General features: G+C 33.9%; 1 protein-coding gene across 1 annotated transcript in view; it reads left to right on the top strand.

Moving 5' to 3' along the window:
• Window positions 1-546: 546 nt before the first annotated feature.
• LOC123865511 (tubulin beta chain-like) overlaps window positions 547-15,390 on the top strand; it is a 27,164-nt gene continuing 12,320 nt past the window's right edge. The window contains exon 1 of the mRNA XM_045906574.1: window positions 547-716. Coding sequence (XP_045762530.1) covers window positions 660-716 — 57 coding nt within the window. The 5' untranslated portion in view covers window positions 547-659. The remainder of the gene's footprint in view (window positions 717-15,390) is intronic.

The following is a 15,390-nucleotide window of genomic DNA, read 5'->3' as shown; positions in this document are numbered from 1 at the left end:
ATGGTCCCGAATAGTTTATCAACAGATCAGTACACTAGACTAGATTTGAGTACATAATAGCATTTTTTGGTGTAGGTTCCTAACTATATCAATCAAACTGCTGGCAAATTGGCATCTATGTTTACTTTCAAGTCAAAAGGTTCAGAGGCATCAGAGGGGACGAAGAGCATCTGTTTTGGCGAACTTCATTACATAATAATATACTAGCAAAATAATAACTTATTGGCTTGTAGGAATCGTCGATAATGCTGAACGAGACAGGTTTACCTATACGTAAAGACTGATCAAAGTTAAAGTACGAACGCTCTGCAGATCACATAAATTTCACACTTTTGAGAACATTATTGAATTTTTAACATTACTCCAAAGAGGCGTCGACGATTCAACCACGAGGATACGCTTCACAGATCTCATCCTCAGAAAAATTCATTTACCAAGACATCACTTGGTAAATAAAAATCACCCCAAAACATGGCTAAAATTTTAAACACGGCCACATTCTCACCCCGAGCGACATCATTCATTCCCGTTCACTTGTTTCCACCGTCGCCTCCTCATTCGAGCTTCAGCCGGTCACAAGGCGGGCTGTACACTAGCTGCCGTGATAACAGTTCAAACTATTCATTTAAGTTATAAATAAAACACATTAACAAACAAATATGAGGGAAATTGTGCACCTACAGGCCGGACAGTGCGGGAACCAGATTGGAGCTAAGGTAAGCGACTTTTTAACTCAAATTTTAAAATTCGCAACGTTTTTTTTTTCAGTTGACGTACGTGTGTTGAAACTTTTTTGTTACCGTACTCGACTGGTTTTTGTTCGATTTTTGAATTTAATCTACCTACCTATTTAATTGAAAATTGAAATTAATATAATAGCTAATTCCAATTTTAAAAATTAGCGAACTTTCCCAGCTTTTTAAAACTTTTTGCTACCCTAATCCTTTTTTTTCAGTTTTGAATTTTATTAATTTATTGATTTTATTAATTTATATTGAATTTGTATCCTATTAAATGCTGTCCGATTTAATCATCGTTTTGAGCTCATTTAATTGTACCTATTGGGGAACAGGGAGTAAACAATAAACATGTTCGTATAATATTACCACAAACAGACATAAATTATGTCAGACATTTTCAAAACTACCTACAAAATGGTACTTAATTATCGTGTTTACAAATAATTGTTATGTATAGGTAATTTAGGAAATTAAACAAAGTAGGTGCCTACTTATATTATCTAGCTTTGAAATTACTTGCTATTGGTTCGACTACCAATTGGACTAGGTACTTGGTGCAGCTGTAGGTACCTATTTCTCATATTAAGTACCTATTCTACATATTCTAATACTATTTTTAATATGAAGACACCATGATATAATTTCAAAAAGTTCAGGAAGTAAAGTTAAAACTTAAACAACATTCATTCATTCTATTTTTAAACTAACGACAAAAAATTAATATGAAACTTTAGACTCATTCTACTTCATGACATTTTTTGTTCCTGGAGTTTCAATTTCTTACAAAATTAAATCTAATTTTATAATTTATATAAGTACATAGTTAGGTACTAGGTACCTATCTGTAACCAACTTACGTAAGTTTTATTTAGGTACTTAGCTTCTAGCTTAGCTAGTTCTAGCTAAATCAGGGAAGAACTAGAATTCTACTAACTACTAACTAACTAGAATTACAAGTGAAAAATAAAAATTTATAACACCCCCGACAAGTGAAGGTTACAGTAACTAGAAAAGCTTTGAAACGGCTAAACCCATTTTCTTGGATTATAGCTAATCTCAATCAAGCCACCTTTCAAACAAAAAAAACTAAATAAAAATCGGTTCATTAGTTTAGGAGCTACGATGCCACAGCCAGATACACAAACACACAGATACACACGTCAAACTTAGGTATAACACCCCTCTCTTTGGCTCAAGGGTTAAAAATAATATTATGTTTGTTCCGTGGTTCGAAAATAGAATTTTTTTTTACGCTTCAACGAAAGTGATTCTTTAAGGGTCCTCTTTTCCTTTTGAAGTACTGAACCATAAAAATACGAGGTCGCGAGAAAAATTTGTCGAGTATGGTCAATGAGATTTCCTTTGTTGTTACTAAAGTGCCAATCTAATATTTCGCTTACAGACACGTTTTATGCCTACTTATTTGTGTTGGATGTGCTACATTTTGATTGTTCGAGGACATTTGAGTGCGGACGCTGACTCGACTGAAAACCTTGCGCGTGTCAAACTGTCAACAGGCATTGTACCTATAATACCTACAATCTACATATAGCAGAATATTCGTACCGCCACAGGATATTATGCTCTTTACAAATTACTAATTTCAAAGCTACCAATTTGTTTAGTATGATGTAGGGAAGGTAGAGTTTAGTAGTATGTTGATAGGCATCCTTAAAAAAACAAGTGCGAATCTCTCAGTGCGAGTCGGACTCGCGCACCGAGGGTTCCGTACCTACTCGGGTATTTTTTTTCTACATTTTGCACGATAAATCAAAAACCACCATACTATCACACTAATATTATAAAGGCGAAAGTTTGTGTGTATGTGTGTGTGTATGTTTGTGTACCTTCACGCAAAAACCACTGGACGGACTTGACTGAAATTCGGAATGAAGATAGATAATATCCTGGCACATAGGCTACTTTTTATCCCGGAAAACCAAAGAGTTCCCACGGGATTTCGAAAAACCTAAATCAACGCGGACGAAGTCGCGGGCGTCAGCTAGTTATGTATAAAAATAAAAAATTTTCAAAAGAAAAATAAAACCGACTTCAAAAACGACAAACACTAAAAAGTAAAAAATAACTTTTGTTTAGCTACACGTGTAATGTACCTAGGTATGAAGTCGAGCGAGCATATTAAAACAAAATTAGAAATCCAAGAGTGAAGCTCGCCCGACTTCATACCTAGGTACATTACACGTGTAGCTAAACAAAAGTTATTTTTTACTTTTTAGTGTTTGTCGTTTTTGAAGTCGGTTTTATTTTTCTTTTGAAAATTTTTTATTTCACAATTTTTAGTGGCCCCACTGTACTATAATATGCTGTGCCCAGTTAAAACCCTACTGTTTACTAAGCTATTACACTGATCGCGAGCAATTTGCTCCTATCCATTGAGGAGTTCTGTTCTCCATCTCCGAAGATATTCATCAGATCTTCACCAAATTTATATGGGACCACCTGCACAGTATACCCTTTCAAACAAAAAAAAAAATTTTCCAAATCGGTCCAGGGGTTTTTGAGTAATCGGGGAACATACATAAAAAATATAAAAAAAAAATAAAAAAAAAAAAAAAAAAAAAAAAAATTCCGACGAATTGAGAACCTCCTCCTTTTTTGGAAGTCGGTTAATAAATTGAAATCTGTTTTAGAATGAACAGGCCCTTTTACATCTCAGTTCTTGAAAATTAAAAATACTAATTATTTATTTGTTCACGAACACATTTTAATTTGTGTTGTAAGTAAACACAAATTCATGTTTTCGGATTTTTTCCTTTACTTGTGCTATAAGACCTACCTATCTGTAAGTCTACGGGAAACTTTACCCTATAGGTTTTCTTGACAGACATGACAGATGGACAGACGTGCAGACAGACAGACAGACAACAAAGTGATCCTAATAAGGGTTCCGTTTTTTCCTTTTGAGGAACGGAACCCTAAAAATCGGTTTCAGTTGGAGGGGCTAGGGGTTCGATCTCGGACACGTACCTACCTCTAATTTCCGGACCTACGAGTAGATACAAATTACAAACCTTGTATTTTGCAGTGAATTAACGAATGAATGAAAGAGAAATAATATTTTTTGAAATTTAAGTAGGTAGGTAGGTACATCTATTGTAAATGTATAATTATGGGTAATTTATTTTCATGAAACGTTGAATTCGGTTGTAGATAAAAACTGCTTATTATTTCGCAGACGTAGGTATTTTCGTATGTACCTAACCGTAGCTGCATAATGATACGGTTTTTACGCTTTTTAGGGATCCGTAGCCGAAGGGTGCAAAAGGACCCTATTACTAAGCATCCGCGTCCATCCATCTATCCGTCTGTCTGTCTGTCTGTAATAGCTCGGCAGACAGTTGGAATTTTCAGTGTGTATTTCCGTCGTTGTTTTTAGCATAACAAATTAAAAAAAAACCAAGATGACGAATTTCAAAATGGCTGGTATCCAAAGATTATGATTATGGTGTTATACTTAATATGATAATTGATACCTATATCTTGGACAATGGTACGGGACCCTTCGTGCGCGAGCCTGACTCGCATTTGACCGCTTTTTTAGTGGAGCAAAGCAAATGATAATAATTTATGCTTTCTAACAGCAGCGACGCGACGCGCGGCTAGACTTCTCGGTTCGATCGATCTTATAAAGGTGTTGAGAACTTCGAACTAACCACCAAGGAGGTGAAAGTATGGTTTTGTTCAGAAATTATTTTTCTTTTGAAAATTTTTTATTTCACAATTTTTAGTGGCCCCACTGTACTATAATATGCTTTGCCCAGTTAAAACTCTACTGTTTACTGAGCTATTACACTGATCGCGAGCAATTTGCTCTTATCCATTGAGGAGTTCTGTTCTCCATCTCCGAAGATATTCATCAGATCTTCACCAAATTTATATGGGACCACCTGGACAGTATACCCAATCAAACAAAAAAAAAATCTCCAAATCGGTCCAGGGGTCTTTGAGTAATCGGGGAACATACATAAAAAATAAAAAAAAAATTAAAAAAAAAGATTCCGACGAATTGAGAACCTCCTCCTTTTTTGGAAGTCGGTTAATAAGTTAGCAAAAACTACAGCTTCAGCATTAAAAATTAAAGCAATAAAAACGGTACCATTTTCATTAATCTCCATGTAGCAAATCGCAAGTACCGAGGTGATTCCATAGTTTTGCTCGCGGGTGTATTATAATTTATAAAAAATTAAATTAAAAATTTAAAAAACAATAACCTCTAAAAATTAAAAAATAATAAGTAAGCAAGTATGTATTGCAAAAGGCAACAGAAACAACACAGATACACACGTCAAACTTATAACACCCCTCTTTTTGGGTCGGGGGTTAAAAATGGCCTGCTTTTACTTAGCTATTTGATTCTGCTTGACCTGCACTAAGCTATGCTTTTGTGACAAGGCCATGATGTTACGTCAAACATGAGATTTGAATATATCGTGATATTTGAGTGTTTTCCAAAACAAATCATAAGTAGGCCACATATTTTGGTCCGTGCCACCTCCTAGTACGGTACAGTAGTACATTGTATTGCAGCAAAAAATGCAAATGCAAACTTCTAAACTCATGAATAGTACAAATTCTGCTTTGAAAATTCGAATCTTAAATTTGTCAATCCATACTAATTTACTGATTCATATCTACTAATATCGTAAAATCGAAAATTGTCTGTCTGTCTGATTTCACGGACCATTCGTTGTTTCGGAAAATGCAAGAGTTCCTACGGTTCCTTTAAAAATATCCAAACTTACTTACACGGAATATATTTTTAATAAACTACTTACTTAAAGAGATTTGAAATTATTATCCATACTAAAATTATAACTGCGAAAGTGGTTCTGTCTGTCTGCCTGCTAGCTTTTCACAGCCCCACAGTTTAACCTATTTTGATGAGTACAGAGTTAGCTTGCATCCCGGGGAAGGACATGGGCTACTTTTTACCCCGGAAAATCAAATAATTCCCACGGGATTTTAAAAGTCCCATCCATTTAACCGATTTGTATAAAATTTGGTACAGAGGTAGCTTGCATCCCGCAAATTGATATAGGCAGCTTTAATCCCGGAAAATTAAAGAGTTCTCACAGGATTTTTAATTAATCTAAATCCACGCGAACGAAGTATACCAAACTAAGTTAGTTTGGAGGCTTGGAGCGCACTACGAATACACCCCTCTTAATTCTTAAGATTACGATATGAAACATCTGTCATAGGGGCTAGTTCACTGAACGAATGATAATAATAAATTGTGATAAAGGTTCAAGAGCCCTCATGGCATTTAATTCTAAAATGCAATGATCGTCTGTGGCCTCTTTATCATTTTGCTAGTACTTGCGTCCAAAGCACTGACCGCTGCAGCTGGCTACTTGGTAGGGAACTAACGTCTTTGTCCTTTGGCAATGCATTCTAACTAGACAACAAACAGACAACAGATTACTAACAAATAAACATATCTACCTACAAATAAAACAGTTCTTATCAAATGACTAACGTTTAAAATCTTTATAATATATTTATTGTTTATGTTATATAGAAATAGGTACGATAGCAAAAAAAATTTAGAGTTCCCAAGTTTTTTTCGGTGTAACATCTGCCATATTGATTTTGTTTAATATATAAAATGTAGACTATGTCACCTGAACCATAATAATGAATTGATTGACACCTCATTCATCAAAATCGGCATAGTAATTTAGGCGCTATGGAGGAACATGCATATACTTTGTTTATATACGTACCTAGATTGCTAAAATCATAAGACTTCCTTTTGGCTTTGCCATAGTTTTGCCATAGTATGTAAAAAGGTAAAATTTTGGTTAACAATCACACCTTTTTGTGTATTAAGTGTAAATTAAAAATTTTTACCACCCCCGATAAGTGAAGGTTACAGTAACTAGAAAAGAGCTGATAACTTTCAAACGGCTGAACAGATTTTCTTGGATTATAGCTAAGAACACTCTTGATCAAGCCACCTTTCAAACAAAAAAAAACTAAAATAAAATCGGTTCATTAGTTTAGGAGCTACGATGCCGCAGACAGATACATAGATACACACGGCAAACTTATAACACCCCTCTTTTGGGGTCGGGCGTTAAAATATGTGTTAAAAGCACACTTAAAACGAATTCGTTCATAATAACTGCCCTTGTGCCGGGTTCAAATTGCTAGTGCGATAACTAGCGGAACTAGCATGATTACGATTACAAAGACGCGGCGAGTGAGGAGTCCGTTAGCGACCGTTATTTTATCATCGCACTTTTGAATATGGAACACTATTCGATTATGTTCACCAATCAAGTAATCAATTTTTGAATGAATGGTATTGGATTTAGGAAACCGGTGAAGTGTGTGTCGGACTCGCACTCGAAGGGTTCCGTAGTCCATACCATCGTACAACCTTTTTTAAATTTACGTTGACGGCTATTTTGAAATTTTTATTACCTATTTAATGTTATAGCGGCAATAGAAATACACATTCTGTGACAATTTCAACTCCATCTATAATTATGGTTCATGAGATAGGGTCCGCTGACAGACAGACAGACGGACGGACAGTGGACTTTGGAGGCTTAGTCTTAGGTCCCTTTGGCATCCTTCGGGTACTTACGGATTACAGAACCCTAATCATTTCTTGTACGATTCATGGTACGAAACCCTCCGTGTGCGCGTCCGACTCGCACTTGGCATATATTATTTCGGTTGCTATCTATATCTAGTTATCTACTCATGTGCTGCTATCTTACAATCTTTGCCTGTGTGTCTGGGGGAACCAAAATCACCTATAGCTTCTTTTTAAATTGAAGACCAATGTCATTGAATACTTGCGAATAATGGAAATATGGAAATATGGTACTACGCTTCACTAACGACGAACGAATGAATGAATGATACATTCGAATTTCAAATGCATTCAATTTGCAAAGGTCGAAACTGTATTTTTTTGTGCTATATTTATGGATCTTTTCTTTATCGATTAATTTGTAAGACATTAATATTTCTATGTTTGAAACTAAAATAAACTACTTATATTTTTAATCTTGACATCTCACAAAATATGACACTTTAGTTCCGACTTTTATGACTGTTTTACGGCTGTCGGTTATATCGAAAGTACTTAGTGCGTAATATTTTTTATTTAATTTAATTTTATCACCTATATTTCTTTGAACACATTTATATTAATTACTTTAACTGTAGACAAACTAGTTTCACTTTAGACTGCATTATGACTTCCTATCAGATTTGATAGTCATCGAGTTGGTCGGACGTAAAGTAATTAACTATAGACTGATAATAATTTAAAATTGCGTCCTGTATAATGGCCAGTAATATTTTTTTTTAACTAAATCGAGTGAATTTGCCGTTTATCGGATTTTTATCATCTATCATTTTTAGGGTTCAATAACCTTAAAATTAATATTGATAAGTATCTACTTTTATAATTTTCATATGTTTTAAGCTTATAATGCGTTAGCAGAAAATTCTATTGAGTCTTGTAGAATTCCAAATAAATATTTTAGTGCTGCGTAACTAAAGTAAGCGTAAGTCAAAAGAATATCTACCTAGTTACTTGGTTGTCCGTTCCTTATCAAATATCAAGAATGTGTGTCACGCTATAATCTGAAATATAAATCATTTAAGCTTGTCATGATTGTTCTTCTAAGAACTTACTCATTGCTTATCAATGCGTCGTGATTCTTTTAATTAGTAATAAGAATAACTATTAATATAATCCAAACTAATACCTACTTTAAATACAAAAAGACAGACACATATCTTTCTGTCTGTTATTTTGATGCTTTTTTTAAATCAGAATGTGTATGCTGTTTACGCCTTATAGACGTTACAGGATATGAGTATAGATATTAGATACATATTATGTCACCAAATCTGTGTCACTTCGCATATTGTGTTACACACAAGCGTATAAAGTCTTCACTTCTTAAAATGCAGCTGTGTAAGCTTTAACTTAAGAGTTTTATAACTTCTTTATATGCAGGAGGCCCTTAGTTCAAATAGCATGTGAGAAAATTCAAGAAATTATTCACACTTGGTCGAATTATTTGTAATCAAGTATCAAGAATGTGAATCACACTGTAATCAAATGTTAATCATTCAATCATTCATTCACTAAGAACGACATATTTCATGCTACAATCGCAATGTTAATCACGCAACTATTCCAAATAATATAATATGAATCACGTAGAGAAGTGTTTTGTTTACATTAGTATATACAATTATGTTTTTTATAGATTAGCATTTCTCTGAGAAATTGGCTGAGTATGTTCAGCTGATTCTTTTGTCACGTACTGAAACGGATCGTAATAATTAGAAAAACCGGCCAAGTACGTGTTCTTAAAAAAAGGGTCTTGAAAAGGAGTCTTCACAGACAGACGGACTACAAAGTAATCCTTGAGCAAGGATTTCTTTTATTTTTTGGAGTGCGGAACTCTTAATTTCTCAATTTGATTTTAAGAACTACGGTCTTAACTGCTACAAAAATATTGGTGTGAAATTAAAACTGACACTTTAGGTACACGTGTTTTGTATGGGCTAAGTCCGCCTAAAACCACAATTGTTTTAAATAAAATAGGTCTAACAGAATGAAATAAAATTGAACTTGATTTTGAATTTCGATCGCATATGGTGCTGTGGTAGGCTTTTAGAACCTTAGAATTGGAACCCAAGTCGTGAATTCACTAGCCAGATTTTTTTTTTAGTATGAGTGAAAGAGAAGCGTCGCGAATCCACAGATCTTTATTCATTAGATGGTCTGCCTGACGTTATCAGTCTTCGTCACGTACACACATAAAATTAAAAACAAAACATTCGATTTTCAAATTGAATGGCGCGTGATTCACGCGTGGAAGTCGCCAGCCGTGCGGCGAATATGTCATTAGGGGTAGGTATAATGGCTGATAGAGGTAGGGTTACCAGACAATACTTAATTAAGTATGATTTTTAGCTTTTTTAGCTCACAGACACAACATAGTATAATAGTATTTTCTAGTTTTAAGATTAATTAATATTCAAGTTTAATTGTATTTTTATTTTTATTCTTGTTTTTTTGTTTTTGTGTGTGACTCTGTATATGAGCTAAATAAACCTTTATTTATTTATTTATTTATTTTGAATTTATATACCAGAATATGTACAATCAAACCTCCTGGCAAGTGAGGATGCAGCCTAGATGCTTATTCATTCTCGATTTGAAAAAAAAAACGTTTTCTGAAAAAATTGATAATTTCGATATGTTACCCTTCCTACCCTTGACACCCTTGTAATTCTGAGAGGAGACCCGTTCTCAGTAGTAGGCCGGGCGGTGATGAGTTGATGATGATGATGGCGATGATGAATTGGTGATGATGACTTGACACGATAATGTGAGCAATTGAGCATAATATGTGGCTCTTTATAACTGGTCCCACACTCAACTGAATGGATATCAAAATTCCGAAAATGTCCAGCTGACCGTGTGGTTACCCTATCGGTGGCCACATTATCATATTATGTGTCCTTATACGAAGCTATTGTGACCAGTTGACGAATATCCTGCCTTTTAAACTGCCTATTAGGACATTTGACGTCTTAATTTGACCAATTAATTTATTTAAGGAGAGGAATGCGCTCCGGATTACCTTTTGAGATTACGTTTTAGGCATTAAACACATTTGTTAACGCTTTAAATGTCACGTCTGTAATAATCGTCTGTATTTAGTCTTTGCCGATCTTATCAAGTCAAAGTGGGTAAGCATTATGAACTTAGCCCATTTATTTTGGGCTGTAAGTACCTACCATGATTTTTTTTTCTTTAAAATCGTAATTTTAAAGAATCACTAGGTAAGTACCTACCTAAGAAAAAGCAATAAATAATGGTTTTTATTTATTAATGAATTATTTAGGAGTTAATTTAATTTTTCATCATTCATGATTATATTTTAAGAAATTAAAAATAGATTTGAGAGTGTATTTTGTAAAAAGTATGAATGAATATGAATGAACTTTTTGCATTTTTGAATTCTTTCATAATTAAAAAGTTATTTTATCTAGAAGTAACATAGGCTAAAAATTACGTATGTATTTCGAATGAATTCACGGACAAAAGCTAGGTAGTAATTTATAATAAATTAAAATAAATTAAATTAAATCACACTTAACCTAAGTGACTAACTCAATTTTCCTGAAAATAAAATATATATCCTGTTTAACTGAAATAAACCCGCAGCGGGGATGTGATTTATTCTAATTATGGAAAAATATTTGTCTACCTTCCTCTTGGAGCGGCCATCTTAGCTGACGCCGCGCCGTCCCGACGTTCCACGTTCTTAATTTAAACTTGGATTTCAAAGATGGAATTTTTATTTTATTTTCCGGTTAGTGTTTGACTGCACTTTGACATGGCTTTGGGTTCTAGGCTTTTTAAACATTATGATAGTGGATATTTGTGTTTCTATTTTAAGAATAGTTTACCGTGGAATATATTTCTTCTTGCGAAAACATTAATTTGTCAAAGAACGGATTCTTCCGTTAAAATTTTATGCAGTGAGTTTTCCGTCCATTTTAATTATACATTGACGAGTAGCTTAACACCTTAGATATAACTTTTTGTTGTGTTTCACGTGGATACAAAAAGGGCCAAAAATAAAAAAGGAAAGAAAATTCAAGAAAAATAGGTTGATAAAAATCTAGACTTTTGGCTACTACCTTTATAGTTCTTACACAAATAGTGAAGATTCTTAAGTAAAGTAACTTATGTAATTCAATAATGTAGGTTGCTATACCTAGATAGGCGAGCACTAAGACCAACCAATAGCGTAGAAATACCTATCGTTAGTTCTTGCACGATATTCTAAAACATAAAACTTTTATAACTATTCGTCTAGACATGGAATTGATACTTACCTACTTACTTCCTTTATTATACCTAATTCAACTACCAGTCACGCCAAACCAAAAAATCTAGTGAGTCCATAGATATTAAAGAGTGACTCATATCTTCCGTAAATTGTAAAATGCACGTTTCATAAAAAGATTAGTCTTTAGTGTCTAATCTATGTTTCATTTTATGTTAGTCATATTATTGTAGGTACTTAGTTTCGGGGAAAGGAAATCTGAAAATTGCTGTAATTTGTGACTGGTTTGCTGATTCAATGTACCTAATATAAAAACGTAGATCTGTTTGTTCTGGATTTTTTAACTACCTGTTTCAAGTAGGGTTGCCAGCTTTCGTGATATTTTCCCAGAAAATGTGTAAATTTAGGCGTGGATTCCAGAGTTCAGAGCGTTCATTCGTAGTTCATTCAGCAATCAAAGACATGCTCATTTTTACCGCCGTAGTTAACTTAAGTAACACCTACTTCTATATATAAAGATTTAATTTTTCATTGCTTTTTTGAAATTTGATTTCAGAATTCCAAACGTATTTTTAGTATTAGTTAAGTAATTATCACCCTTTTTTTGATAAATATCTAGGAATGTTGCCATATTCTGTAAAATTTTAACTAAGTCTTTACATTTTTTCACTGATAGAGTAGGTATTATAATCAAAAGTAGCTAATATCATATTATAAGTATGTGGTTAAAGGTACAAAATTAATATTTAATTATGTACTTTAAGTTGAAACGGATGCAGAACTCCGTCTGATTTGTGATTAAAATCAAAAACTAATTAAGCATTGGCCACCACTTTAATAAATATAATAAATCTGCAAGATGGCGACCAACGATGGCGATGGGTCAACGGCACGTTATAACCTACAGTGGTTTTTGTTTGTCTGATGCACTTTTCCTGTTGTGGTTTAGTTGCTATTATTGGCTTGGAACCGAGCATTGTGGAAAATAGGTTTTATCCGTAAATCTATCTGACTGCCATTATTGAAATGTTATTTAAGTTAAGAAGGTATATTTAAATTCAAAATATAGAGTCATGAGCTTTTGGCCACGACATGTGGATTTAGGTTTTTTTCTACTATCCTTTGTTTCCCGGGATTAACGTATCCTTTTATCCATCTCTTTGATGTATGCTTCTATTAAACAAGTAACAAACAAACAGACACTTTTTTCCAAGCTTTCAATCGTAAAAGTCAAAAAATAAAAACGATAAAATCGAAAGAAAAAATATTCTATTGAATGGTCGGAAGTGGTTGTATTACTATAATTTGAAGTAATTTCGGGGACATTTTTTTACAACAATCTTGTATAAGTAGGTGGATTTTTATTATGGATGGTGGATTTGATTAACCTGTACAGAAAAACTTTAGTGAAATCATTAAATCGAACTAAACTACTTTTCCCAATAGATATAATTATTACCACAAGCAATCTCTTCCGGTATTTTGTTTTTTCTACTGCAAGTGGTAGAATGTTTACAGAGAGTCGGTCTGTTCGTATCAACAACGCGATGTTTTTGTTCTATGTTTTTAAATACGGCCCATGAGTGTGCCGCTTAAAAGCCCGCTTCATGGAAGCGATACCTCGTTAGTGGATGGAGTCTGAAATAGTGCTGTTTCCACATATGACGGAAACAACGTTATCTGTGCATGTCACCCTTTGACTCTAACTGCATCTCACCCCGAGAGAGGCGGGATGAACGAATCTTGCTTGAGATACAATATTTTTTTGTCAAAAATGGCGAAGTGGAAATTGTAAATCTGTAAAAATGTTGATTGCAATACGAGTAGCATTCTCTCACGCTTGACTCGAAACGACTCCGCTGCGACGAGCACTCTTAACAACACGTGGTAATCTCGTGAAAAGTTTATAATTGAAAAGTATAGCGTGTAGACCTACTATAAATTCAAAGTAATGGACTTAAAAACAGTTTCTTCACATTAACATTAAAGTCTAGACTCATAGGTTTTTAACATTCAAAAGCAAGTTTTGACTAGGGGAGACTGAAGTTCTTATATGTATATGATGAGAATCGATGAATCACTGCTTTAACGAATTTTCTAATACACTTATTTACTTTTATTTGTTTAGGTACTTTACCAGTCTGAAATTGCAGTCTGAAAGACTCTACTAAATAATTACCGAACGGCAACTTCTAGTTGAACGTTAATTAGAAAAATTATTATCTGATTAGAGAATTTAGAGAGTCCCGTTGTTACTTCTAAAGTGTGTTAATTGCATTACTCGGAATTGTTTTCATTTTAAATTGTACTAAATTGGTAGATTTTTTTTATATCATAGTGTAATTTTTTACCCAAGCTTAGAACGCCAAGCTGTAAAATTGATGATTTAAAATTTTGATTCGGAATTCGAAAGTTAGATAGAGCTTTGAAAAATTATTGAAAGAGGTGTTCGTGAAAAAACCGCACAGGAGTGAAAAAAAACCGGTCAGTGTGAGTCGGACTGGCACACAAAGGCTTCTGTAATTCTGTTATCTATATCATCGTACATGGTTATGAATTTTTTAAATTTACCTACATGGCGGTCATTTTGTTATACCGGTAATAGGCATACTCAGTGAAAATTTCAATTCTCTAATTATTGCGGTTCACGAGATACAGCCCACTGACAGACAGGCAGACAGACAGACAGGTAGACAGATAGGCAGACAGACGGACGGACGGACAGACAGACAGACAGACTGCGGAGGCTCGGGTATCGGGGCCTGTTGGCACCCTTCGGGTATGGAACCCTGAAAACAGTTATTGTCATAAAATATATCAAAACGTCGGATCGTATTATCTTTCGCTGTACATCTTTGTAGTTTGTTTAATGTCTTAAACCATCGCCTGCCCTGTTGTTCACATATCGACAGCATCTGTTCACTTTTATGGGCACTTGTTTAATCATCGCGTACTTTAAGCATCTTACTTTTATAGGTTTTTAAATATCAAAGAAAATAAGCTAAAAATAATTTTTAGGTTATATCTCTGCGGTAGGTAATATTTAATTGCACTAGATTTATGTTATTGTTATGGCAGATAGGCAAAGCTCATACATCTGCGAAACTTCACACAAATGCTTCAAGATATGACAGCCCCTTACCAGTCTATAGGAGTTGAATTGATTGGTAAAAAATATTGGAAATTATGTACCTAATCATTTACAAGGGGGTTTTCCAAATTTGCTGTTGTTGTATAGATACCTAGTTAAGTTTATTTTCCTTTACATGTAGATAGTACGTTGTTTTAAATTATTACTCAGGTTATATCGAGGGTATTAATAGCCAGTTTTCTATGTTATAATTTTGATTCTAAAGTCTTCGAAACGACAAAACATTGGTCTAGTAGAGCTGGCTGATAATTTGAAACCTACCTAGCTTGTATTTAGCGGCGACGAGGAAAAACAATTTGAGTCCGAAGCCGTATCAAATTTTAGACGCAACAGCAAAAAATGTGCAATTGAATTCTTAGAATTGAATGTCTACGCGTAAGCTAAGTCGTCTGTTGTGTGATTATTAATTTATTTATATTGACCAAGTTTTAAATCACTTAATAAGGTTAAAAGATTTTTCACTATATTCTGTTCACTTTATGGATAATCGATGCCTTTTTTCATTTCTTAAATCAAGATATCAAGATTAGGACTTCTACTTACATATTTTAATTATTTTCATGGTACACAGTATTTTTATTATTATTTATTAATGAATAAGTACAAAAATGTCTCGTGCGGCCAAAGCGATGTA

This window comes from Maniola jurtina, chromosome 5, assembly GCF_905333055.1.
Source record: "Maniola jurtina chromosome 5, ilManJurt1.1, whole genome shotgun sequence".
Classification (NCBI taxonomy): domain Eukaryota; kingdom Metazoa; phylum Arthropoda; class Insecta; order Lepidoptera; family Nymphalidae; genus Maniola; species Maniola jurtina.
Note: the sequence above shows the minus strand (reverse complement) of the source record. Positions and strands in the feature narration are given on the sequence as shown.